Here is a 27,304-nt window from a genome sequence, read left to right on the forward strand (position 1 = left end):
TATTTCTTTTTAATACATATACCTTTTGATATACTACTTTTAATATTAGGCCCAAATATTATAAAACCACGTTTTAACTGTCTATGTAATAAAATATAAATCTAAATGAAATGTAATATATACATGAATGGCAACCCCCTTTGTGCTACGTCACTGTCACAGGCGTACGTGCCTGCACGTCATAGTCACGAAACGGAATCTAGTGACGAAGTCCTGCCCCGAAAGTCCGTCAGTAAGTATACAACGTTAAGTTCGTGGCCCAACTGGATACACATTCGTTTTTTGTATAGATACACAGATACATAGATACGAAACGTACATAGGATACAGAAATGTAGACCTTGAATCCGTATGCTCCGTCTCTTTCGCTCGGCGAACAGCTGACTTAACAGCGCTTCGCAACTGTTAATGAAATTAAAAGCCCTGAATTCGATGAAAAAAAAAGGATCTAAATAGAACTGCGCAGGACCACAAACTGCAAGCATATATGTAAATATCGTTACATATATATGTGCATATATATAATTCGGTGCTCGTGTTCCTGGCTGTTGGCCTGAATCGATTTCCCGACCATGGTCTGGGACAAATTCCGTATCTGTGCGTACATCCTGTGAAAAGGAAATGCGGAAAAGGAGCCACCAGATACAGAAACACACGAACAAGCAACGACCTCGTAAACGGGGTCCTTTTCCTCACGCCCCCCCCCCCCCCCCCAACCCCCTTCTTTCCATACGCCCCCACAGTCCTGACCATATGTTTATGTCCGCGCGCGCACAACTGTACCAGTTTCTTAACATTTCAGTTAAGATTTCATTCTTGTGGAATGCTTGGCTTAATTAAAGATATTTAGATAATCTTTAAGTTGCACATAAGGTTAAATATTTTTTAAATAAAGTTCCACAATAAAAATCAATGCAAAGTTGATATTTTCTTAATAATTTTCACTTTTTATTAACAAAAAAAAGGTTTAAGATTAAAATCAAACGAGAATCTCTACACTACGTTTATACACAAGCTTTATTTGCAATTACAGACCTCTCAACCTCCGAATAAGTAGGCAACAAAAACTGTATTAGTTATAAACTTATTTACAAGTGGGTATAAAAAATGTTGCTATACTGATTATATCTGTTCAACGGTTTGAAGACTATAACTATATGAGTAAGGTCCTCGAAAATTCTTGAAACGTTTCTCAAACTTCGAATAGCGCATGTATAAACGTAGTTACAAGGTGGAGTGTGGGGTTCAAAATACAACACATTACATTAGCTGCATATAAAAAATATCGCACATATTTGTTTATATTTGTATATATATAGATAGTTAAATGCTAGATCGGTTCGGCGCGGCCACTGTTCTACTGGCATACGTCCGTATAACAAGGGCCCGGCTCAAGTGTCTTGTAGAAGCGGTTAATTGCAAGCGTTTCGATCCTATATATTTAGGTTTAGGTATATAATGGCTATATAAAGTACACAGTATAACAGTATTAGGCTTGAGCGTGTGCGTTTCTCTTGTATAACAGTTAGCGTGTGTGTTTCTTTTGTATAACAGTTAGCGTGTATGTGTGTGTGTGTGTACAACTAAAATTCGCCGTTGAGCAAAAACATTCTTATTTGTATATTTAGGTATAGCAGTTAGACTTTTCCTCATCAATACAAAAAAGTTTCATTCTTAGCATTGTTAATTATTGTTCTTGGAATGAGGGGACGGGACGGGGCGGGGGGTGTATGGGATGGATCGAGAATTGATAAATAATAAATTAGATTTAAGCACTAACATGGAATACGTTTATCTATATAGATATAGTTATGGAATAGTTATATAAATACATTCATATACGCTGTATATCAAAAAATATTTAAACCACAATTTTATCTAGTTAAAGTTCTTTTCGTTCCTTTTGTCTTTTCTCGCGGGTGGGATCTTCTACTCTCAAGGATTCATCATCGATTCATCGTTCGTTTTTCGCTCAACATCATGGCACAAGTTTCTTCCATCTTCTATCTCTCTTTATCCGTACTTCTCTATCTCTTTCAGACAATAGTGGGTTAAACGAGTAATTGCTTAGCTTTGCTTCTAGTTGAGTTTGTTGGGTTAGTCGAAACAGTTGTTACCCTGTAATCTTACATACTATAATTATTCGCATGGTTTATACAATCTATGTAAATATTGCAACTTGTTGCTTTTTCTTTCCTAACAGGCACTTAACCTTCGTTTTTGTTGAAACGCTAAATCAAATGTTGAAATCGGAATGTTGATCTTGTCATGTGCGTATAACAGTTGCGTTTATAACAGCGGGACAGACAGTTCACTGGTTCCTTAAAGTTATATACATAAAAAGGGCATTATATATTTAAACCAAAAAAAAAAAAGACAGTGCCTCTACATGGAGAGCCATGGAAATGTTACAGGAATTTAGTGGCATTATGCTTAAGTAGTGGAATACTAGAAAAATGGCTAATTCTGTACGATACAAAAGCGAATGGTTATATGAATAACAACAGTTATATCGTTAAAAACATTTACGCTAATTACGACAGTTCGTTCGCAGAACATTAAGCTTCTTACAGATGCTTCCTGAGTGGAACCACAACAAACTGCGCGCACAACACTTGACAATCGTATATAGAGAGTATGGCTATGTTCATCAGCTAGCAGCGCGTATTGAAATGCGTGCGAGCTGGCGGCGGTGGTGGTGCTGCTCGCCTCCTCCTCTCACCGACCGCCGAGTTTGGCGCACCGGCGGCTCCGTTCCGATGACCATTCATGGTACCCGTCGCCGTTCCAGCTCCAACGATGGATGCGGCCGTCGCTGCGGCCTCCTCGCGCATTTTCTGCTTCTGATCGGTGAGTCGGGCGCCCAGGCGATGCACCTTTTCCGGACTCAGGATGTTCAGGCGCGTCGTCTTCGAGGATTGTTGCTGCTGATGCTGGTGGGTGGCGGCCGCTGTAGGAGTAAAGTGCTGGTTTATAGCTTGATTTGTATACAATTGATGGGTATGGCATTTACCAATTGTCAGTCGCTGGGCCGTGGCGGCAGTGTGCCTTTGGGCCAGATGCTTGCTGGGTGATCCGGGTCGGTTGCTTCTGGTGGGCGATACGCAATTGCTGGCGGTGTTGCCTTGAGTGCCTTGCGTGCCTGTGCGACTGGGCAGTGGCTTCAGTGGCTTCGCTTTGCTGTTGCTCGATGGCAGGCGATGATTGCTGCTCGTTCGCTGCTGCTGGAGCGGCGGAAGTGGCAGCGTTAGCTTGTGTTTCTTTGGCAGCCAGTCTGAGGCGGCTGGTGGACAACTGCTGTTCGTATTGGTCGGATTGGTGATCGCATTTCCATTGCTGGTTAATGTGACGCTAGTGTTGAGGCTGGTCGGCAGGAAAAGTGGCGGATTGACAATGGTGCTGTTGCTGCTCTGGCTTTTGGTCGTTACTGTGGCTTTGCTGCGTTTGGGCGCTGGTGTGGCCAACTGTTTGGCCACGCCGCTGGTGGCCAGATTCTCTAGGGATTCCGCGTGCTGCAGCTTTTGCCCCACAATCGCAACGGGCGGATTCTTTCGACCAAAGATTGGCGTCTGATTGATGCGCTGCGTACGCGGTGGTGGCGGTGGGCAATTGTTGCCACCATTTAGGGCGGCAGCCTCGTGCTCTAGGCGCTGGAACATTTTCAGGGCCACCGGTGGCGTTTTGAAGAAGTTCTTCATGGAGTGCTGCGACTGGTTGAAGTTCCGCCGACTGGCTTCCTCCAAATGCTCGAATTTGCTGCGGCACTGATTCAGGCGGGTGCGCATATCATCGATGGCCAGGCGGTGGTGCTGCGACTCCTGGTTGCTGGGTCTAATTGTGCTCTCCTCCAGTTGCTCACTGGCAGCTTTCACCGCATTCTCATCCTCTTGCGCTGCTGGCAGATTATTCACATCATGGTAATTTAGGCTAGTATCGCAACTGGAGTCCACATCGGAATAGGTGTTCAGATCCCTGACATCCTGCAGCTGCAGTTCGGCACCATGGCGCAGATCGACCAGGTAACCTCTTTCGCCAAACGGACGGCATTTCTTCAGCGCCTTCTTCAAAGCCCTTTCCTTGGACTCCGTATCGGGCGTGAGATTACGTCGCTCCTCCTGGGCGCCCAAGAAACGCTGGCGACGCCTCGCCCGCATGCTGTCACGCAATCTCTCGCCGCTGGGTGAGAAATCCTTGCCGAGATGTGGAGATTTGGGTATATCCTGGGGCTTGATCACCAGGTTCTCCTTCTCCTTTTCCACGGGCGAAATTACTGCATCGACAGCATTCTTGACCAACTCATTGAGGTTATTTAAGCTGCGCTGGGAGGTGGGCGACAAGGCATCCTCTGAGCTGGCGTACCACTCCTGAAAGGTCTCAATCTCGTGCAGCAGGCGCTCTGGCGGCACACGATCGGCGGCCAGATCATCGGCGAGACGCAGCAGCCAAACGTGCAGAGTTTCGAAACACGGACGCAGATCGGGATTCAGATCACAGCACACAAAGGCCACTTTAACAAAAGGCTCCGGACACTGGGCGCAGAACTTCTCGCGAAACTCCTGCTGATTGAGACTAAAGTCCGAATTGCGGGGCATAAAATCCGGATCAGCTTCCACGCGTCCAATGATCTGCAATGCATTTGACACATAAACATTAGGGAGTTTAGCTAGAAAAAGTAATGAGCACTCAACTCACCTCACACAACATAATGCCAAAGGAGAAGACGTCAACCTTCTCGTCGTACTTGAGACCCTTCATCATCTCGGGTGCCATCCAGTAGGGATTCCCGACCACCGTATAACGTTGCCTACGCTGTCTGCTCTTGCTGCGCCTGAGCGTTCCACTCGGTGACATGGCCGCATCGCTGCCAGCGCCAGATCCATAACCGCCTGGCGTCATATTGCCACCGCGATCCGTGGAGGTCACTCCACCTGGCAGACGCGGCGCGTCCACACTGCGTGCTAGCCCGAAATCCGCCACAATGACCGAGCGATCCTCACGCACCAGGCAATTCATTGAGTTCAAATCACGATGGATGATGTTCATTGAGTGCAGGTAGCTCATGCCGCACGCAATATCCCTGGCCAAGCAGACGCGCTGGGGCCACGAGAGTACCTGGGCTGGATCGTGTATTAGCTCCTTGAGACAACCACCTGCCACGTATTCCGTGACCATGTGCAGTTTCTTATCCTTATACAGCACACCAATGAACTTGAGCACATGCCGATGGTCTAGCAAACGGAGAACGGCCACTTCCTTGATGAAATTCCGCTGGGCTTCCTCATCGGCACGATGCAGTTCTTTGAGTACCATAACCTCGCCACTCTGACGATGAGTGACCTTGAAAACCTTGCCAAAGAAGCCCTCGCCCAACTTTTCACCGATAACCAGATCGGAGGCACGAAAGATACGCTGCGGTTTCTGGACCACACGACACGATTGCGTCCTGGATAGATCGTAAAGCTGCGGATGCGCCGAGTGCTGTTGTGCCTGATGCTGTTCATCCAGCAACTTGGACAGACTGGAGCAGCGCTCCTTCTCCTTCAGTTGCGTCATGGCGGTGGCTCCAGCTCCAGCTCCAGCAGCGGGTGGTATTGTCGTTGATGCGTTGGTGGCCTGTCGCAGTTTCCTGGCCTTTGTGCCCTGTTCGCCGGGCGTCTTGTAGAGTCGCTCCCTGCCCACCTCGACACTAGAGGCCGATGTGCTGAGCGGCAGGATTAACGTGGACGCTGACATGGCTCGCTGGATGTCCGCTTGGCTGCAGGAGCGGCACACCTGCACCGGATCATGCTCCACGGTCAGCTGAAGCATCTTCTCATTACTTCGTATCAGTTTGTCAATCTGCTCCACGGACGAATCACTAACTGGTGTGCCGTTCACCTCCAAGATCCGATCGCCAATGTGCAGATTCGTAAGGTTCACATCGATCCTTTGAGAATAGGATAAAAAACCAGAGATTAGTATGGTGTTACGCACTTAGCTGTTGCCTTATGATGAAAAATCAGGTGAATTTGTTACCTATAGGGCGCCCCACAGCACTGCTCCGCCATCGAGGTCAGCCAAAAGAAGAAGTTACAGAACAAGCTGTTTCAGTTTTTGTGTTTTAATTTCGGGCAAGCATGTATTGGGGAAAAGGCAGAAAGAGTCGCAGGACGAGAAGTACCCAGCGAAATTAGTTGGTGATTAGGACTAGAACTAGTTAGCTAATGTGAAAACTTTCACATATGGCAACTCAACGATAATCACAATAAATGAAATACAATTCGAATAATACGTACTTCTTAAATGTGAGCCATGGAAAAATTTTGGTCAATACAAAATATAACCGAAAAGGCATTTTTATTAAAATTCTTATACAAAAAAAAAGACTGTTGTTTTCCTGTGATTTGTGTGTGGAAAAGTGAGTGAACTGTTTAGTTTTCGTTTAGGCACTGACATACATTTAGTACAAAGGCAACTTGGAGGTTCAAAAATTAGCAAAATCGAAAAGTTCAATCTGCTCTTTAAAAAAGAAGTTAAAAAACAAAAAGCAACCAAGCTGATGTGGCAAATAAACAAAATATAGTTAACCAAAATGCTAGATAAACAGTGCATGCAGTGAAATATAAGTAAAGTTGTGTAAATTATAGATCATTTCTTACTCTGTAATGCGGACCGTGGGACAACCGTCGTCAAGGGCCACTCCATCGACCCTCAGACCCGGCGTGGCGTCCTTGGGTATCTCGACCAGGCGGATGGAGTGCATCGGCTTGCCGGCGGTGGTGATTCGCGCCTTGGCATCCGCCGGCTGACAGGAGCGTTTGCCATAGCACTGGCCACAGTAGAGCTTCGAACGCTCGACAAGCGCATACGATTCGCCCTCGCCGATGAAGGAGCCGCATGCCGTGCAGCAAAAGCACTCCGGATGGAATTTGTGCTCGCCGGCGACCATTACGGGTCCGGTAATAACGGCCGTACACTGCTGGCAGGCATCGCCGAAACGGCCGTAGTAATCCTCCCGGCAGTACAGTAATCCCTCGCGCTCAAAGTACCAGTTGTGCAGATGGCCCTCGCAAACGGAGCAGCGAAAGCAATCGCAGTGCCATTGCTGGCCCAGCGCCATCACGATGGGCTCCTCCGGATGGGGCAGCAGTTGACCCCGACAGTGGGCGCACAATGGTGAGTGTCCACCACCGGACACTGGTCCTCCTGTTCCCGCGCCCAATCCTCGTCCGCCATTTGGCCGCAGGCGCTGCTGATGATGCATGGAATGTTTTTGAGCCTTGACGCGATCACGTTAGCACTGCGGGGTGAAAATGGGGTAAACAGTTATTAGTCGATGACGGAATAGGTATTAAATATAGTAAATATAGACCAGCAGTCACGGAACTTGACCAATTAATCAACAGGGCGATATGAACCACTGGAAACGAAGTCAATCATATATCATAGACAATGTTTATAGGTCCATAAATAAGTTATCGAGTTAAATAAGCAGTATTTAGTAATGTTAAAACAAGAGTATAATTATTAGGACAACTTCATGTTTATGGTATATGATTCGATTTAAGATGGTTTCAAAATGATCATATCCCAACTTCTAATCATTTAATCTATATTTTGTCGGGATTGTTTAAATTCTAACTGTTTTTAGTTTTTAATTGCATTAAAAAACCCTCTAAAAACAGTATACATATGTATATTGAATAAAATGGAAAGAAATTCTACGATTTTTGATGATACACTGGGACAGTAATGTGAACTGCATTTTGTAAGGCGAACTTCATTATCGCTGTAAATATTTTTGCGACTAAACAAATGACCGAACAAAACAGAATATTTGAGTCGGTAGTCATTAGTTTAGGGTTCAGTGATAAAGACTTCGATCCTGAGTCAGCTGCCCCCATCGGAATTCGCTATACTGATTTTGCCCGATTTCCATCAATGATTCGCATGCATTATGCATGGGAATACATACATGTATGTAAATACACATGCATGTACATATGTATTTATATGGATATACATATCTCAACATTGACCGTGAAAACTCCGGTTGATGCAACAACAATCGCGGCTCTTTGGATCAACTGCAATCGCAATTGCACTTCAGCTGAGCTAACTGTAGTTGTTGTGCTCGCCGTCCCGCTTTCGACCGCATAAGTTTGTGCAATGAATGACGAATGCACACGCACACACTTGCACGCGCGCACAGTGGGCACATTTGAGCGGTGCGCTAATTGCAGCCTATGCAACAATGGAGGTTAATGTGCTTTTGATCACCTGCTTAACCCATTAGGCATTTACTTTATCACAGCGAATTTGCAGTAAGAAAACTCGATATGAGTGGGTGTGCTACCCTGGCTAAAGTCTATAAATTATCTAAGACAAGCTTGGTTTACAAATTGAAAGGAAATGGTGAGTAATGATAACAAAAACCGTAGTAAATAGATTAATTGTCGTCTTAGTTCCGTTTAATCAACTATGACTATCATAACTTGCGGTCCAATTTCAGTTAATTAATTCAATTAATTCACACAGGCAATTTGCATATTTTTGTGCTCGAACATTCACAAATGTATCCACTGTGCGGAGGTAGAAGCACACACACACACGCGTACAGGTGCTGCACACACACACAGGCACGCGCTGTTAGAAAATGTGTGTGGGGGAACGGGAACAACAACGACATTAGCAGAGCCAACAGCAACAACAACTGGTTTTTTTTACTAACATTTTATTGTTTTTTGGTGGATTTGTACACTAAACTAAACCAAACACACACACACACTTACATAATTATTCGTTTGTATTGCTATTGACTTGACGCACATTGCACATTTGTTGGGTTTTCTTCGCCTATTTCTTATTCGACTGCAATTCCCGCCAAGCAATTATTACCCGCAACTGCCGAAATGCCGCGGATTTTATTTAATTTGCCGACGCGACGCACTACCCGCTAAGTCAAACAATAAAAAAGAAATGCATAATAAACAAAACAACAACAAAACCACACAAAATAAAATACAATTTAGCCAGTGTGACCGTTGGCCTGTCATTGAAAAATCCCTAAACTATCGGCTAGGTTTCAACAACTAAAAAATGTATTTAATCTTTAATTAATAATATTTGTATTATAAACAAGCTGCTTAGCACTAACAATAAAGATTGAAAAACTGAATATTAAAAAAGTTGTTCTTTAATCTTCCAGTGAATATATATGAGAATTGTTGTTGAAATTATGCGGTACTACTCAATATATTTTAATTAAAAAAAAGCAACGGAAATTGTAATTTGAATTTAAATTAAATAAAAGTTGACTAATCCCATATATTTTCAATGAACCCGGTGAATTTAGCGATAATGACAATGAAATACTTTCTGTTTATAACAAAAACAATACTGTCTTCAGCGTTTATTTTATTGTATACTTATTGTTAGCGTCTCTCACCATTTTTGTTTTTGGTCAGTTGGAAATAAAAAAAGTGAAAACAAAACATTCTAATAAATTAAGTGTACAGGGAATCATTCAATTTGCCTAATATCGTCATTATCCTTGGGCTGCATTTGCCCTGCCACCGAAGCTGCTGCCCACTGTCGCTGCTGTCGCCGTTGCTGCGGCAGTTGCAGTCGCTGTTGCAGTTGCTGCTGCAGTTGCCTGCTGCTCCTTGATGGCCACCACGTCCTCCACGGCCTGCACTTGCTCCTGGATGTCCCGTCGCTCCTGCTGACGCACGAGCTCAAAATACAGACCCCGCTTGGCCATCAGTTCGTCATGTTTGCCGGTCTAAAACATAGAAAATATTATTATTTCTGAAGATTTGCGAGCTTGGGACAACTTACCTCCACGACGCGTCCCTGATCGAGGACGACGATGAGGTCAGCGTTTCGTATCGTGGACAATCGATGGGCGATCACCAGGGTGGTGCGATTCTTAACTACCGTATCGAGTGCCTTCTGCACCTCCGCCTCGCTGGTGGCGTCCAAGGCACTCGTCGCTTCGTCCAGGATAAGGATGCGCGGATTCTTAAGCAGCGCCCGTGCGATGGCGATGCGTTGCCGCTGACCACCGCTCAACTGGGTGCCCCGTTCGCCCACATGCGTCGCATAACCATCGGGCAGGGCGGTCACAAAGTCGTGCGATTGTGACAGACGGGCTGCCGCAAATACATCCTCCTCGCCCGCATCCGGTTTGCCATATCGGATATTCTCCAATATCGATGTGCCGAACAGCACCGGCTGCTGTTCGATGAAACCGAGGACATTGGATCGCAGCCAATAGGGCGATATGTCCGACAGCTTGTAGCCGTCCAGCTTGATATTGCCAGCCGATGGTTCGTAGAAGCGTTCCACCAGCGAGGCTATCGTCGACTTGCCCGATCCACTGGCTCCAACCAGGGCCACCGTCTGGCCCGGGCGGAGCGTCAGGCTAAAGTCCTTGAGCACCAGCTGTGAAAGAAGGATAATTGGGGTGTATCATTAGTGGGTCTTCAGTATAAATTGTTTGTCATAATGCGAATGTATGTATGTTTCAATATCAGTCTTTACATAGGAAGTTATTACTTTTTGTATTCTTTAGGCTCTAATCTTTTTATCACTTAGCCGTAAATATTGCCTATAAATGTTTGTGGGCATTATAAAGTGGTTATCTACGTGCGGAAGTGATAAGAAACTAGTCAATATTATATAAAAAAAGAATCAAGTTTACCAACTACAGAACATCGATTAATGTAACGTGCAATGCTTGTTTGGAGAACTAAATATATACCCAAAGGAAACTCACATGATCTGGTCGCATGGGATATGCGAAGGAGACGTTCTCGAACCGAATCTCGCCGTGGAGTCGCTCCTGTGGGATGATGTAGCCGCGCAGCAGTTCCACCTGTGGCTGCAGCGAGAGGAACTCGAAGACTCGACTGCCGGCGGTCATGCCTCTGATCATGGTGCCCAGCAGGATGGATCCCTGGGCCAGGGATCGTTGCACACCCTGCGAAGCGACCAGGAAGGCCATCAGAGCACCCGGCGACAGACTCTCCGTGGACATAAGATGGCCGCCCATGAAGAGCGTGGATAGGACTAGTGTGTTGAGGAAGAAGTTGGTCAGGCCCTGGAAGATGGCAATGCCGTAGCCGAGTTCCTGTGCCAGGCGTGCCGCCTCATTGGTCTCCGCCTCGAACAGCTGCATCTCGCGGTATTCACAGGCACTAGATCTAACCGTTCGGATGTTAGACAGTGCCTCTTCGCACACACCCGTCGCTCGTTCTGCTTGCGCCTGCGAGCTTTTGCTTAGCGAACGGAGTTTCTTGCCCAAATACGACATGAACATGACCACGCATGGAACACTGGCCAGCGCAATGGCGGCCATGTGCGGTGAAATCATGAAGAGCGATATACTGCCGCCAATTAGCTGGGCAGCACTTCGCAGTCCCTGGGATACGAACTGCTTAAAGGAGGTCTTGAAGTCCTGTACATCGGCGGTCAGTCGATTGACCAGCTCGCCCGTCCGATTTTCATCGAAGAATGCGATGTCCTGGACCACAATCTGCGTGAACAGATCCTGCCGCATCTTGGCCGCCATCTGCTCACCGACGCGGCTCAACAGGTAGATGTACATAAAGGTGAAACCAGACTGCAGCATGTATAGGCTCAGCAGATTGCCGGCCGGTTTGCTCACATCCTTCACGAACGAGTTGTTGATCGGGTCCATCACATACGTGTTGGCATATCTCGCCAGTGTGTTGACCAGGTCACCGAGCAGGTTTGGGATGCGTATGTTGATATATGCCACAATCAGGGCGGCCTGCAAATGAAATGAGTGAAATATTTTAACGCCTGTTAAGGGATTTTTTGTGTCCCAAGCACTCACGCATACGGCACCGATCAGCTCCCAGAGATGTGGCTCCAGGTAGGTCCACAAACGCTTCCAGTCGAAGTGCTGCTCCGTCGCAGTTTCCTCCTCTTCCTCCTTTCGAATCGCCAGTCGGCTGCCCTCGCAGTGGACGATTGCCCCGCGATGCCCCGCCCACCAGGAACGGGCGCCCAAGCCAATGGCCAGGCTTCCACCGCCCCACACGAGTAGGCGTGTCGTGTGCAGCAGGCGGCTGGCATTTGAGGGCGGGATTGCGGGCGGTTGCGGAGCGTTCGTTCCACGCAGATGTTGGCGCATCAGGCGGGCGGCATTCTGGAGGCGTGGCAGTGGCTGCTGCGTGGGCTTCAGCAGGTGGCGACTAAACAAAACAATAAGGGCGGTTAATAATAGGTTGGCTGATTGATGACATAACCGGAGTGAGGGCGCGAGGGGGGCGTTGTTTCTCCAACCAGCCGCTGGGCGCACTAGATCCACAACCGTCGGAGGCTCAGACCCTCACCCACGATGGCGACCCCTACTCTACCTAAATAAATCGCTGCTCCTGCCGCAATTGGACACGAGTAGGCGCAGCATCTCTTCTCGCGTGGCTTGCAAATATCAACAAAATACGCAAGCGTTAACGCATCAGCTGGCGATAGACGCACACGCATGGCTAGTGGTGGGCAGCTGTAATCTATCGATTGTTCGGCGAGTCGAAAGAGCGGCACTTCCGATAGTTTATTTTGGTTCATCATTTTTAATCCCCGCTTGAAACGCGATTCTGCTTTAAAGGGTCTCATGGATTTTAAAAAAGTAAGAGTAAAAGAACACATAAAAAATGTTTTTGGCCAACCACTATTTATTTGTCATATTTAACTTTTATTATTTGTCTATTCAAAAATATCAAAGTCTAGTTCGCAAGGCAGCAGGAAATTATACGTTTCAGGGAAGCATTTGTGCGATAAACTGCAAAAAAAATTTCAAGTAAAAATGCTATTCTGTTTCCGTGTTTCATAGATTGAATGATTTATCCATTTGAATGACTTATACATCATAAATAAACAAACAATTTTAAATTAAGCAATTTATATTATTTTAAGTGACCTGTGTCCTGTCACGTTAATCCAACTGCTTAATGTCACCTCTATCTGCTTGCAGTCTGGCAACGCCACGAAAGTCGAGTTGGCATTTGATTTGATTGCTGCGTTCGGATCGAAAAAATTCCATATTTCATTGTTTAACTCCCAAGAACGTCAGCAAACAAGTAACTTGTATAATATTTTAAGTTAAATACTGCCGAACACAGTGCCGTACCAAGTGCGTGTAAATAAACAAGCGATTTGTGTAAGTCAGTGTGCAGCGTAAGCTAATTAGAAGAGAAAAAGGAAAGGTGTGTGTGTGTGCGTCTGTGTAGCCTACCTGCCAGCGAATGTGTGTTTACTCTCTTCCTCTCTCTCGTTTTGTTGGGCTGTGTTTTATTTTTATAAAAGGAAATTGACAAAGCCAACTGCCAAGTGTTTTCTTTAGTTTATTATGGCTAGTAAAAGCAATTGAATGGTCAAAATTTGCACAAAAACACCGGATTGCAACCCTGCGTATGGTTCTTTTTCGCCAAGAGAAAGAAAAGAGTGCTGTCTCTTTTTCTCCCCCACCGCTGCTCCAATTTTTTTTCCAAGAGAGTGTTTTCACTTTTGACTTGCGAAGTGGTAAAAAAAATTATAAATAAATAAAAAAAAGAATAGAAATAAATATATTTAAGGTCAATCAATCAACTGCACAAATTATCAGCGGCTTTAAAAATAGGTAAAACAAAAACCTGCTGCGTCAAGAGAACAACAACAGTAAGAGAGCAATGAAACGGTGGTAACAAAACGAAGAAGAAGAGGAAGAGCAGAAGAGTGTGGAAGGGAGAAGGGGCAAAATATGGCAAACGTCCACGTAAACTTTTAACTTTTGCTTTTCCGCTCGTTGTGAGCTCTATAATATGCACTAAATTCGATTTTGTTCAGTATTCGTTTGCGTATTTACCATCGCTCTTCACGGTTTCCAAGTGGCATTAAAGAAAATCCGTGAAAACGGGTAATTTTCCATCCAAACTGGTTTGGTTCATTGAACTGCCCCACAAAATCGAACAACCACCCCCTGCAACCTCCCCGGGAAACTCCTTGCAACACCTAGAAACCTTTTAAATATATTGCAGAAGAACTGACACATTGTTATAAAAATATATTCATTACGAACATACTTAAAGCCACTTTTTAGTTTATATATCACATTTAGAAGATAAGCATGTTAGATATCCGGGTTAGGAGATCTTAAAAGACTTGAAAACTATTATGATACTACTATACGACAATGATATTTTAATGACTGATTAACAGGATAAATGTAGGTTTTAGTAGGCATTTAGTTTTCAGTTAAAATGTTAACTTGCTTATGAAGAAGTTCTAATGTGTTCTGTTTTTTTTCCTTGTTCAGATCCAACATGTTGCACAACAATGCGCCCTGGCTGCCACCGCATCAGCAGCAGCAGCAGCAACAGGCGCCGCAGCAACATCCTACTCCCCAGCAGCAACATGCAATGCCCCAACAGCAGCAAACTCATCCTGCCCAGCAACCGCAGCAGCTCTATGCCAGCCAAATGTTCCAGCAACAGCAGCCAAATTATTGGCCAGAGGATCAGCACCAACAGCACCAACAGCAGCAACAGCAGCCGCAACAATCTCTGAACTACAATAACTACTTTGCGGGACAGCAGCAGCAGCAGCAACATCCTTTGCAGCAGCAGCAACTGCCACCGCAGCAGCAACAGCCTACGCAGCAGCAACACGCTATGCAGCAGCAACTGTATTATCCCACTCACCAGCAGCCACAAGTCCCGGCTCCAGCGGAACCAGCTCTGGACTCGTTTGACAACAATAATAGCGGAGGAGGAGGTGGTGGCGGCCGGAGCGATGGCTGGGGTGATTGGGGCGATTGGAACGACAATAGCAACAACAATATTAGCAACGGCACCGAAAGCCTGTTAGAGCCAACTGGACAACTGCTGGAGGATTCCTTCAATGTGCAATCTTCGCAAGGCAGTTGGCAGGCGTTTGCCACCAGCAATAATGTCAATAACAATGGCGAGCTGCCCTCAGCAGCGGATCCGCAGGCAGCGCCCTTGCAACAACAGTCATTCAATGAGCAATCGACACCTTTGTTGCACCAGCAGCCACAATCGCCGCCGGAACTGGGGCAGGAACCCGAACTGGATGCCATTGTGCCTCCCCAGGCTTTCCAAAACCAGCCACCAACCGTAGCACCACCACCAACATCACTGACTGCGTTCTCCGCACCAATGACTGCTGTGGGATCGCCAATGTATGCTTCTGCACATAGCGCTGGAGTAGGAGCTTCGCCAGCACCTCCCACTGCAGTGGGAGCTCCGCCAGCACATCTTACTGGAGTAGGAGCGCCACCAGCACATCTTGCAGGACTAGGAGCTTCGCCAGCACCTCCCACTGGAGTGGTGGTTCCGCCAGCACATCTTGCAGGAGTAGAAGCTTCCCCAGCACCTCTCGCTGGCGTGGGAGCTCCACCAGCACCCCTCATTGGAGTAGGAGCTCCACCAGTGGGAGCACCGCCAGTGGACGCTACAACTATTGCACCACCGGCCGCACTGCCACCTAGCTTGGCTCCATCGTCTGGCAATCCCTTCAAGCGCTCCACGGGTCTAAATAAGCGAGTTAACATTATGGCCGATCCTGCGGCAGGCGCTCCATCGCCCCAGGCACCTGCTGCAATGGCTCCAGTGGCACCAATAGCAGCAATTCCGCCACCAGCTGAGCAGCTCTTTGGTCTGCCAGCAGAGGCTCATGGAGATAGTTTCAACTTAATGGCGGCGCCACCTGTTGAGGCTTCACTTGTAGCTCCACTAAGTGCAGCTATTCCTGCACCCATTCCTGTACCTACCGCATCGCTGTATGCCCCACCGGCTGTTCCACAGGCATTTACGCCCTTGGAGCCGGACAACCAGGAGGTTTTGTCCGCGCCAAATGACGAGCGGGCCCAGTACTTGCAGACCAGTCACCTGTCCGAGCAACTGGGCGAAGGCGAAGCTGATCAGGATGCAGGCCTGCTGCCACCACCGGGACTGTCTCGTTTGGTTTTGGGCCAACCGGAATTGGATTCGCAGCAGCAGCGCCAGGTCACGGGAGCCACAGAGCAGCCACCACTTAATGTGGCCCAGGCAGCAGCTCTACACATGCAAGAGCGTCGTGCAGATGGCGAGGACACCTCTGACGGCGAGCAACAAGTACGTAATATACAGACGCCACCACGTCGCGTCGTAACTGGCGTGGAGACCAACGCCCCATCGTTGAGAGAACAGCGGGAAGTGGTGCTGGATGGCGAGAATCTGGAGGATCGCGAAGCTATACCGCCACCAACTTTGGCTGAACAGCCAACCACTTCAGTACATCACAATATTCTACCCGATGAGCCGGAGCAGCTGCATCACAGCAATCCGCCCCAGGCGATGACTCCGCTTAATCCGCAGCAACCACATCAGCAGCAGCCACTGCTGCAGCAGCAGCACCAGCAACATGCAACCCCTCAGCAGGAGAAGAAACGTACGGCGGTCGGACGCCGAACCACAGCCTCGCTGGATCTGGAGTCCGATGAGTCTGACGAGTTTCTGCAGAGCGAAAGGGAACGCGATCGGGAGCGTGAGCGCAGAGACCTAATGGAGGAGAGGCAAGGTCGTGGTCGCAGCCATGGTCATTACCCCTACGAAGGCGAAACGGAGGACTCTGTGCGTGGTGCTACCCACCACGAGACGAAATCCCTAAGGGAAACACATCACAAACGTAACCACGAATCGACGCGCTCTCGCCGCCATCAGGATTCCAAGGTGGAACGCGAAAGGGAACGGGATAGGGAGCGTGATCGCACATGGCGCCGACGATCCAACAAGTATCACAGTGGTGGCGAGGATCCCGATCGTTCGTACGATCATTCGCGTCGTTACAACAACAGCAATTACGATGGTGAGTCCGATAATCCGGAGTATAGTCACCTGGGCGATGCCGAGCTGGACGGCAGCGGTGGTCGGAGCAGTAAAACCAGTCGCCATCGACGCAGTGCCGCCGAGGAGGATTTCGATGATTACGAACGGGATCGCAATCGATCCCGTCGCTCAACCAAACCACAATCGTCCGCTGAAAAGTCACGCTCCTCTGGCGGACGACGGAATTACGAGAATACGGGTCGTGGTGCCCGTACCGATGATGGTCGCCGACGTTATCAGGACCAGCGTAATCCTGGTGCTCAGTATCCCGTATCAGCCACTGGCTATGTTCCCTACGGAATGTACGAGCAAATGTCGCGGAATCCACAAGTCTACGCTGATATGTATGCGAAGTTCTATGGCCAAATGATCAACTCGATGAACGCTGCTGTTACGGCGGCTGCCTCTAAGGGCGGTGTTCCCGCTGGAGCTGGAGTCATACCCGGTTTGGTGCCCGGCACGGTGCCCGTGAGTGCCGCCCAGTTGGTGGCCGCCACCAGCGGAGGAAGTGTCAGCGGAAGCAGTGATGCCGCCATGCTCAGGGAACGAGAAAGGTTAGTTTCCACGTACAAACCATGTTTTTTTTTTCTTTTTTGTGGTTTTATCTTTAATTATCTATGAAGTTTGCTTGGTCATCTAGAAATAACCCAGAATCTTGCAGAGATTTTTGAGAGGTTTTTGTGGAAATCTATATATTTTATATTTGGATTTCCCATTTGGCTGTAGATAGGTTTTTTTTACAACTTGTGATGACATTCATAAAATGTTGCATTTAATATGAGATTAGCAAAGTATTAGTTTGTCGTGAATTGTGAGGAGTAAATAATTAATTTTCTTTGCTTAAATTTGCAACACTATTTGTTCACTTGAGCGTGATCTTTCTAATGAGCCGTAAAAAAAGATTATATAAATCAGATGACACGTTGTTATTAAATAATTTAGCTTAACTTTACTTTGTTTTAAGTCGTGTGACACAAATAAGTAGGAAAGTGTAATCTCTGCAAGTTTCGGGCTCTAGAATTTCGGCTGATCCAAAGTGTTCCTTTGCCAACGTTCCTTTAGTTTCGTTTAACCCTTGTCACCTGATACCTTAACCCTTAGTCTGAACCCTTTTTACCTGCTCCTAACTTGTTGATCTTAAAGTAGTTGTTGGTTCTTCTCTGGCTTTCTTACATTACCACGCTGTTTGTCAACTAAAAACTGATGATTAACATTGATTGTTTAGCGTTGTAAATGGGTATATTAACCCTCTTTCCCCTCCCATTGCCCAATGCCCATCTACACCCACGACCCCGTCCCATAAATGTTGAGGTTGGACTTGGGCTTTAATCTTATCAACTGAACTAAAACTTGCTAATTTTGTTTGTAGTAAGTGATTAGAACCTATATACATACATAGATGCCTCGCTCTCGCTCGCTCTCTCTGCGGCTTTCTCTTTTTCCCCTGCGTTGTACACCATCCAAATACATGTTACATATTCCAATTGGATTCCACGATTCCACCATCCCGCCATATACCATGTTCCACTTCCACTTTGTTCCCCGTGTGCCGTTCGCTGTGTACGTGTTTTACTAATTAAAACAAGTCACACACAATAAAATCCAAACAAATACAAAAAACAAAAAATACAAAACTAATGCAAATTCGTAAATAACCGCAAAACTGTTTTCGTCTCTAACCAACCACAATCGCAAATTCAACAACAACAACAAATTGCACATAAACAACAACAACAAAACAAACAAACAACATACATATGTGCTTTCTGCCCAACTTCCCACCTTTACATATATATACAATACAGGTATACACACGCATACATAACCCAAGCCAATGAATTCCATCGTCACCAATACAAAGAGCTGATCTACCAGCAACAACAACAACAACTGCAGCAGCAGCAACAACAACAACAGCAGAGGGAGGATCAACTGAACTCCAGCTTTAGCGTTGCCGAGGATAATGCCAGTTATTACGGATCCCGCGGAGGTTCCATCTATAACCAATACCAATCATATCCACTCTCCAGTGCCCGATCGCTGAGTAACTTGAACGGCGATGGACGCAACTCCCGATGCGGACCGCATTACGCTGGTTCCGAATGCGGTCTCGATATCAGGTGGTCAATACAAAAAAGCAAAACTGCATCCTTAGACAACCCAAACGAGAAAGGACGTTAACTTTGGCTAGCCAAAGTTTCCCATATACCCTTGCGGTTTGGAGCAACATGTTGCTATTCAGGATAGGTCCAAATTTTTACTCCTCGAAATCCGAACTCCTATATACATTTACTTATCCGTTAAAGGCAAATGTTAATGATATGATAAAGATCTAATATCAGCCATTTCTGTGATCATAATTTCAAGTTTGAGCCCCAATTCGATCATTTGCCTTTATAACGAAACCATTTACTCTTTATACTCAATGTAGCTCAATATTTTGACTGATTTTTCTATTAAATGGTTTTATAATTAATAAAATATTTTCTGCAAGGGTATATGTACATATAAAAAAACAAATGCCTGCTTTCTGACAAGAACTAAACCCACTATCTTGCTTTTTGTCGCGCTTCATCTCTTTCTCTCCTCTGAAGCTTTGCGCTTTCTTCTAGGCAAAAACGAAATCAACCAAAACACCTGTCCTTTTCATCCACACTCTTCCCCTCTCTGTCGCACCCACTCTTCCGCTTCGCTTTGTCTCTGTCTATGGAACAGATGATTTTTCAGGAAACTTTTTTTAAGAACATTATTTAAAGCTACACTTTCACCTGAAAGTTAATTTTCCAAAACCAAAAGAAAACCGTGTTTTCTTCAAGAAGAATACATACATTTCGGTATAGAAATTAAGAAAGAGTTCAAGAGTTTGCATAACAACCATTGTATCATTTATATTTTAATGGAACATCAGCTTGGGATTTGTGGAGAACTGTTGAAAGCTTTCTTCTAAGTGGCATGAAGTGGGAAACTTCGCTGATGGGTTCTTTTCTTCCACTTCGTTTTCTACTCCCCGATACCCAAACTCTCAAAACCCAAAACCTCTTTTCGATTTTGCATGATCTCTTTTGTTATTGCCTCCCCAAGACTTTTCGTTTTTCCACATTACTAACGCTTATATATTTGTGACCCAATGTAGAGCTGCTGCCGAGGCGGCACCTTCGACTTATGGAGGCGTGGCTGGAACCGCTGGAACGGTGACCACTAACGCGGTGGCTCGTCCGCCGCGCAGACGCACTCCCTTGCAGTTCAATCGACCGCATTTGGTGGCCTCGTATGCGATGAGTCTGCTGCTGAAGGTGAAGCCCAAGTACGCGGGACGCGGACGACTGCGCAACGATGTGGAGGTGGCGCCACCGCGCATACGGGACGGAACGAGCAGCCTGCTGCGCATGTATCCGGGTCCGTTGCAGGGTCGCAAGTTGCACAAGGACAAGATCATCAGCTTCTGCAAGGAGCAGATCCGACTGGGACCCACAAAGGGTTGCACCGCACTCTATGCCACGCAGAAGAAGCCCCAAGGCAGTGTGGCTAAATACCGTGCCTCCCATGCGCTCATGTGGCATCTGCTTATACTGTTGCTGCGCCAAAATGGGGTAAGTCTGCATTACATTCGATTTGAATACGATTTCTTATCATTCGTTTTAACCGTTTGCAGTACATTGCGGACACGGATGTGGGCGATCTGCTGCTGGAGAACCAGCAAGAGTATCCATACGATCCCAGCGAGTTCGAACCAGAGAACGAACCAGACGTGGACGCCGAACAGGATGTCGCTGCACCAGCGGACAAGGCAGGAGATTCGGATTTGGATAGCGAATCGGCAGCAGGAGTTACGCCTGCAGAACCACTTGCAGCGGGTGCCGCAACGAGCTCATCCAATGGCGCTGATGCTGCGAACGCAGCGCAGACAGGACAGACGCCTCTGTCGGAACAGGCGGCAACGGACAAGTTCCGCAGCTATGTGTTGCGCGGAAATGTCGAGGAGGCTCTCCAGTGGGCCGCCGATAACAACCTGTGGACGCATGCATTCTTTTTGGCCCTCTACGAGGATCGCTATGCTCTCACAGATGTTGCCCAGAAGTTTCTCAATCGAGCGATCAAGGCGAACGATCCATTGCAGACACTCTACCAAATGAAGAGCTGCCACACGCCGGCGTGCGTCAGCCAGCTGCGGGATGAACAGTGGGGCGACTGGCGGTCGCATCTCTCCATTCTGGTGACGAACAAGAGTCGCCAGCCGGAGTATGATCGCAGTTCGGTAGTGGCCCTCGGCGATACGCTGTTCCAGCGCGGCGATATTTATGCGGCACACTTTTGCTATCTGGTGGCTCAGGAGGAGTTCGGGCGATACGACAGCTCTGCCACCGAGCTCACTACTCTGACCGCCAATGTGCCCAGGTGAGTTTTTCTCTCCATACCCTTTCACGACACCCTTACATATCAAACGTTCGATTACAGGCTTATCCTGCTGGGCTCCTCGCATTACAAGCACTTCAATGAGTTTGCCAGCAACGAGGCCATCATCATGACCGAGATCTATGAGTATGCTCGATCGCTGTTCGATCCGAAGTTTAGCATTGCCCACTTCCAACACTACAAGTTCCTGCTGGCCACAAGGATCCTTGATTATGGCCAGCATTTCCGCTGCACCAATTATTTGGAACAAATCGCCAGGCACATCGAACTGAAGCCAGAAAGCTACGACAGTGATTTCATTCAGCGGGTACGGTTCCCTTAAAATAATTGAATGGTTTCACACATGCCAACTTATACATTTTCATTGTGCTTTTTTTTGCAGGTTTGTGGTTTGGCCGAACGTCTGCGCTATCATGATCCCATTCTTATCAATCGTGTATCTTTTGCGAGTCCTCCGAATGCCACCAGCAAGGATAGTGCTGCTCCCGAAGAGAAAGCCTGGTTGCGCCAGCTGAGATCTCTGGCCAATGTGGTGAGATTAAACCTTAGAGAGCAACGTTTGTTCCATTGCTAATTCGGTAATCCTTTCTTGCAGCAGCCCCAACAGGAGCAACTGCAACAGCTGCAGCAGCATCAGCAAATCCAGCAGGAGCAAAACGACATCGATCAGCAGTTTGCAGAGGTGAATAAGCAATTCAGGGAGCTAAACATGCAATACGAGAGCCACAGCAACATAGAGAATACGCTGCAATCGCAATTGCAACCGGTGGATCAACAGCCGCCACAGCAGCAGCAGCAGCAAGTTTTATCGGAAGCGCACCAACAGCCACCGCCACCACAACAATATTATGAGCCACCACCTCAAGCGCCAACTGAAACGGATCCCTATGGACAGGGCCAACCATCCTACTATGATCCCAATGCGGGGCAGCATCAATACGATCCCAATGCGGGCCAGCTTCATTACGATCCAAATGCTGCACATCATCAATACGACCAGCAATCTCAAGCGCAACCTACTCCCAGTTATGGCCAAATAGAGCCAGGAACTGAGGCCTACCAACCTGGACAGACAACAGCAGATCCAGCTGCGGCTGCCTCTGGCTACGGATACGATTACTGGTCGGGCACACAGCAGCCACCATATGGCGATGAGGTAGGTGCTGGTCAGCTAGTCAGCCTTTCAAAAGCCCTCTGTATTTCCATTTATATTAAGCTGGTTTTTCATTGTCGCTTTAAAGAAGTTTGAACTGTCGTAAGCATATTTTCAAATTGGTATACAGAGGGTTAGTTTGTTGCTTATTTTACCTTTCTTTAGTTCGTTTTAAGTTGATCAATGTAAGACGGTACATCGTCCGTTTTTTTTAGTTTTGTTTTAGTTTTGTATTTTATGTAATTCTGTTTACGCCTTAAGTTTTGACCTGTCTTGAACTTGTGTTATAGCCATAAAAGTAGGACTCGCCAAATTGCTAACATGTTTCTAATCACATTGCACACACAAAACGAAAATATAAACATGCCTCTATCCAAATGGAATGCAGCCCAATGAGAATCAAGCTGCTCTTAAGGATGAAGAGGAGGTGGAGGAGGAGGAGCAGGATGAACAGCAGATATTGCAGTACGCCAAACAGCAGATTTTGCAGCAAACCAAGCAGCAACAGCAGCAGCAGTTGCAGCAGGAGCAACATACTCGCAGCAATGGCGCTGCCAGCATCAACAATCGCTTCAAATCGAACGCTCTAAAGCAGCAGGAACGGAGCAGCGGTTCATTGCGGAAAAGGCAAGAGGCGTCACGAACAGGAACAATAGCAGCGGCAGCAGCAGCTATTGCCCAGATAACACCGGCAACAGTTGCCGCCGCATCGACGACACCAGCAGCATCGGCAAAGGCATTCAATTTGAATGATGTAAGTAGCTTTTCCAACACAAATAAACGACATCAAGCTACCAGCAGCACCAACAGCAGCAGCAGCAGCAGCAGCAGCAATCGCAGCAGCAGCAACCAAACAGCAGTAGCAGCAACAAAAGCTGCAGCAGCAGCAGCAGCAAGAGCAACAATACCTGCTGTCCCTAATCAATTACTAAGTTGTAGAAAGTCTAACAGCCAGAATAGCCCATACTTAGCCACGCCCAAAACGCTTACCACGCCCACACGTTTCATAGCCGCTAAAGCAGCCACTGTTACAGCCACGCCCACAGCGCCCGCCACTTCGACGACAACGTCCACAGGTGCTAGAGGATCATCGACCAAACGGGTTTACTTTAATCTACCGTCGACCATCGCTGAGTCGGAGCAAGAGTTCGAGCATGAGCTGGACTATGAGGACGAGGAGGAGTTGGAGGAGGAGAACACTATGGCACTGGCACAAGCGAAACCAAACGTTCATCTAACGCGAAAGCCGCATATTGTCTTTAATGGAACGTATCCCATTGACATGCCACTGACCCAGGGGCAGAGTCAACTCAAGAACAACTCGTATGATCCGGAGGCGAATACAGATCGTGGCGATATACAGCGCTATAGGAACTACATGCTCCATGATTATGTTATAGATGAGGATGCCGAGGGCGAGGAGCAGGCCGAAGAAGACGGCGAAGAGGACGAGTATGGCGATGAGGATTTATACCCATATGCCGACGACGACGAGAGCTTCGATGATGGCGATTACTATACCCATCAACTGCTCAATAAGTATGGGATTATACCGAGCGGTGAACAAAGGAGTGTCGAGAGAACACCGGCATCCGTGGAGGCAGCTACTACAACCGCGGCCCAGCCGCAACACGTGTGGTCCATGAAGGAGCTGATTGCCAATCCAGCCATACCGCTTAACTACAAGAAAATGTGCTCCGAGGTGGAGCAGAGCCTCAGTCGTTTCGAGAACTATTTGGACAGCAAAAAGGAGCAACAGCTGCCACCGGGAGTTGCAACTGCAGTGCGCACCTTCGACATCGATGCACCCACGCGAAGAGGCCACCGAAGCAGCACAACCGCAAATGCTGGCTTGGCCCTTAGATCTAAGAAGAAATTGTAAACAAACTTACGACAAATGCAATTTTAGCCCTAGTAATTTACCCACAAAATGATCAGTATTTAGCAATTACCAAAGTGTTAGGTAACAAGAAAATATGGAGGAGCAAGTGCATCGCTGCTTTTTTGGGAGCTTTCTGTACTGTACCTGGAGCTTGTCTTAACTGTTAGCTGTTAAATCTATACACCTAGTCTTAATGCCCCTAAGCAATATGTTATCACTAAGCCTTATATACGATAATTGTGAGCAAGAGTTTTTTGACTGCGCCAGTTACTTTGACATGTTTCCGTTGTTCATTCGATTCGATTCGATTTGATTCGATTTAACTAACCCATAACTACTCTGTTACTAACCAACCCAAACACTTAACTATGATCTATGACTTATCTATTGACTAATCCGATTGCATCTCACAGAAGACTAATCCGTTGCCATTTCTTAACTCCAACCTCAATTTTGCCATCCGCACAACAGCTGCAGCAGCAGACGCGCCCGGCGATATCCATGCCCAAATCAAAGAGCTATGGAGATGAGGACGATGGTGGTTCCGGCGGTATGTCTGATCCTGGCCAGAAAGCCAAGCTTGGAGGCTCCTCTGAGGCTGCTGGCAAACAGCAGGCGTCGGGCAAACAGGCCAACTCTGGCAGCGATCTTGGGTGAGTCCTAAACGCCATCAAATTGGTTGGAGAGAAGTTCAATTGAAGCGAAACCATTCGATCATCCAAAACGTGGACAAACTTCTAAATAGTATGTATCATTCTTAATTTCAAACACAGCGCACCTGGAAATAAGAATGCGGGCTGGTTCGGCGGACTCTGGAACAAGCTGTCGCTCAAGCCGAAGAACCAAATGATCCTGCCGGATGACAAGAACCCGGCCATCGTCTGGGACAAGGAGCGCAAATGCTGGACCAACACCGAGGGCAGCGGCGAGGAGGCGGAGAGCTTTAAGCCGCCACCCAAAATGAGTGATCTGGGCATGGCTCTCGGAGGTCCACCCGCCGCGCCAGTCGCAAACGCCGGACTGGGAATGGGTCTAATGCCGATGGCCAACAATTCGCTGGGCAGCCATCAATCGGCACCGCTGATGGATCAGCCACCGCCGTCGCAGCCGCAAATGTATGGCAGTCCCATTGATTACACGGCTGCTCCGGCACCCGAATTGATACCCACGGTGCCATCGCCGGCGCCGGCGCCACTTTCTGTCCCATCACCTGCACCGGCGGCATCAGCGGCGCCCAATCCCGCGGCCGCTCCCGGCGGACCGCAGCCCAAGCTGCAGTCGAACATGTTCAAGATGCAACGCAACCGAAGTAAGTCCTCTAAAAACCCATCAGTGTTGTTAAGAAACTGAATAACAAAGGTACTTAATCTGTTTTTTGCAGCGCTGAAGAACTCCTACGTGGATGTGTTCAATCCATCGGGTGCGCCAATGTCGGCGGCGCCGGAGAATGTGCTGGCCCCCATGATGGCGCCGGCTGCGGTGCCGCAAGGTGGTTTCTTTGTGCCCCAGTCGTAGGGAATCTGAGATGGGACTGGCCGGTACCGAAGCCCCGGGATCTGGAGCAGCTGGTGTGCGTGGACAGTTGAAGGAGGAGGAGGATGTGTGAATGTGTAAAAAGGGCTGCCCCAAATACCAGCGAGATGTGAGTTGAGACGCTTGTAAGCGGATGATGCCTGATTGATGGGGTTCTCTTCTTTTTTGCAGCGGCACTTCGAAACTACGTAAAAAAAAGAAACCTTTTGCAACCGGTGACCGCTCACACAAACACACATACCACACGCACACACACACACAGTCATGCATTGAATTTACACACACACATCGACACGAGAAAAGTCAACTTTCCAGCAGGGGAAAAGTTGGTCCTACGATTCTTTCAAGATCCTACAGTTTGTTAAACTTCTGTCTGTCTGTCCTATTTATGTGCGTGTCTCTACTAAATGAACTCACCCAATTTAATTAAAAGAAAAAAAACACCTAATTTTACCAATTTGTGCGCATGTGTGCGTGTGTGTGTTTGTGTGCGATCGATGTCTTAACGTTTAGTAAATGATTTAATTGAGGAAACGATGAAGAAAGCGATTTATATACGACTAGCGAATTATATATGTAAATTTTCTCTATGTAAACTATACGCCACCCTGATCCCCTGATTCCCTGATTCCCCCACCCTTTATAATATCCACACACGGCCCATACGCCGATTTCTGTTTATATACATGTTTCTTTTGTATGTTGCATAGTTTTTATGATTATTTTTTGTTTAGCTGTATGAATTTGTATTCGAAGGAGGGCAGACATTAATTCGGAATTCACTTTGATTATGCATTGCTGTATTTTCCACATCTAAATACTATAAAACTGATCTATCTGTTTATATAACTACAAAAGCTGATATTCGATTGTTAAGCGATTAAGAAGCAAATGAATTGTTCTCCCTGATTTCCCCTATCAATGTATTCTCCTCTGTGTTTCTTTTTACAATTGGTGTGAAATATGCAAATGATTCCAATTATATATATATATAAATGTATCTTTAGAACAATTAAAATGGTTTTTCTGTTTTTTTTTTGTACTATTTGTTTGAATTGAAAATGCATTTTGAAAATGTTTATTTGTTAGAACTTGTTTGTTTATGCTTTAATTTTAAATTTAAATAATATACAACAAAAAAAATAACTGGTGCAGGCAAAAAAAAAAGAGAAGAAAAGAAATGAAATGAAAAAGCAAATAGGAAGAATGAAAGTAATATAACAAATTTATAATAGGAATATACTGGCACACATATGTATTATGTACAAATCGAAATGCTAATTGGTATATCAAAATTGAACTACAGATCCTCCAAATAGGGACAAACTGCTGTGTGTTGACCACAAAACTCTGTACTCAAAATGTGTACACAAATTACGATTAATCCCAAGGCTCTGTAACTTGATTTTTCCAACTTCTTTATAATATACCTATATTATGATGATCAAT

General features: G+C 46.7%; 3 protein-coding genes across 16 annotated transcripts; 1 reads left to right on the forward strand and 2 right to left on the reverse strand.

Moving 5' to 3' along the window:
- Positions 1–994: 994 nt before the first annotated feature.
- On the reverse strand, positions 995–8,993 carry LOC6524512 (LIM domain kinase 1). 5 transcript variants are annotated; one of them, XM_039371547.2, is made up of 6 exons: positions 8,809–8,993; positions 6,639–7,279; positions 6,016–6,081; positions 4,693–5,926; positions 3,014–4,625; positions 995–2,950 (listed from the first exon to the last, which is right to left on the reverse strand). In XM_039371547.2, exons 2-6 carry the CDS (start codon positions 7,241–7,243, stop codon positions 2,655–2,657), a joined length of 3,813 nt encoding a protein of 1,270 aa, XP_039227481.1. In that variant the 5' UTR covers positions 7,244–7,279; positions 8,809–8,993; the 3' UTR covers positions 995–2,654. The 5 variants fall into 5 exon arrangements, with proteins under 5 accessions (XP_039227481.1, XP_002100369.1, XP_043062823.1 ...); XM_002100333.4 differs by having other exon boundaries at positions 8,772–8,993; XM_043206888.1 differs by lacking the exon at positions 6,016–6,081 and having other exon boundaries at positions 8,772–8,993.
- A 383-nt stretch (positions 8,994–9,376) lies between these two features.
- Positions 9,377–12,522, reverse strand: LOC6524513 (mitochondrial potassium channel ATP-binding subunit). Its single transcript, XM_002100334.3, has 5 exons — positions 12,369–12,522; positions 11,843–12,203; positions 10,760–11,776; positions 9,820–10,425; positions 9,377–9,763 (listed from the first exon to the last, which is right to left on the reverse strand). Exons 1-5 carry the CDS (start codon positions 12,416–12,418, stop codon positions 9,527–9,529), a joined length of 2,271 nt encoding a protein of 756 aa, XP_002100370.1. The 5' UTR covers positions 12,419–12,522; the 3' UTR covers positions 9,377–9,526.
- A 450-nt stretch (positions 12,523–12,972) lies between these two features.
- On the forward strand, positions 12,973–26,781 carry LOC6524514 (protein transport protein Sec16A). Of its 10 annotated transcripts, none has more exons than XM_039371509.1 (13): positions 12,976–13,168; positions 14,303–17,428; positions 18,680–18,994; positions 20,008–20,464; positions 20,527–21,269; positions 21,330–21,594; positions 21,670–21,819; positions 21,886–22,443; positions 22,829–23,194; positions 24,794–24,975; positions 25,096–25,631; positions 25,704–25,964; positions 26,027–26,781. In XM_039371509.1, the coding sequence occupies exons 2-12, from the start codon at positions 14,310–14,312 to the stop codon at positions 25,835–25,837; spliced, it is 6,825 nt and encodes a 2,274-aa protein (XP_039227443.1). In that variant the 5' UTR covers positions 12,976–13,168; positions 14,303–14,309; the 3' UTR covers positions 25,838–25,964; positions 26,027–26,781. The 10 variants fall into 10 exon arrangements, with proteins under 10 accessions (XP_039227435.1, XP_002100371.2, XP_039227453.1 ...); XM_039371506.2 differs by having other exon boundaries at positions 12,977–13,168; positions 21,883–22,443; XM_039371517.1 differs by lacking the exon at positions 22,829–23,194 and having other exon boundaries at positions 12,977–13,168; positions 21,883–22,443.
- The last annotated feature ends 523 nt before the right edge of the window (positions 26,782–27,304 follow it).

Source organism: Drosophila yakuba, chromosome X (assembly GCF_016746365.2).
Source record: "Drosophila yakuba strain Tai18E2 chromosome X, Prin_Dyak_Tai18E2_2.1, whole genome shotgun sequence".
Taxonomy (NCBI): domain Eukaryota; kingdom Metazoa; phylum Arthropoda; class Insecta; order Diptera; family Drosophilidae; genus Drosophila; species Drosophila yakuba.

Excerpts from the sequence above, each read along its gene's own strand:
- LOC6524514 (XM_039371501.1), top strand. The coding sequence starts at position 14,310 with ATGTTGCACAACAATGCGCCCTGGCTGCCACCGCATCAGCAGCAGCAG. Across the intron at positions 18,995-20,007 it reads GAATGCGGTCTCGATATCAG|AGCTGCTGCCGAGGCGGCAC; the intron begins GTGGTCAATACA and ends GACCCAATGTAG. Across the intron at positions 21,595-21,669 it reads ACAGTGATTTCATTCAGCGG|GTTTGTGGTTTGGCCGAACG; the intron begins GTACGGTTCCCT and ends TTTTTTTTGCAG.
- LOC6524512 (XM_039371547.2), bottom strand. The coding sequence starts at position 7,243 with ATGCATCATCAGCAGCGCCTGCGGCCAAATGGCGGACGAGGATTGGGC. Across the intron at positions 4,626-4,692 it reads TTGGCATTATGTTGTGTGAG|ATCATTGGACGCGTGGAAGC; the intron begins GTGAGTTGAGTG and ends AATGCATTGCAG. Across the intron at positions 2,951-3,013 it reads GGCCCAGCGACTGACAATTG|CGGCCGCCACCCACCAGCAT; the intron begins GTAAATGCCATA and ends TTACTCCTACAG.
- LOC6524513 (XM_002100334.3), bottom strand. The coding sequence starts at position 12,418 with ATGCTGCGCCTACTCGTGTCCAATTGCGGCAGGAGCAGCGATTTATTT. Across the intron at positions 12,204-12,368 it reads AGGAGCAGCGATTTATTTAG|TCGCCACCTGCTGAAGCCCA; the intron begins GTAGAGTAGGGG and ends TGTTTTGTTTAG. Across the intron at positions 10,426-10,759 it reads ATCCCATGCGACCAGATCAT|CTGGTGCTCAAGGACTTTAG; the intron begins GTGAGTTTCCTT and ends CTTCTTTCACAG.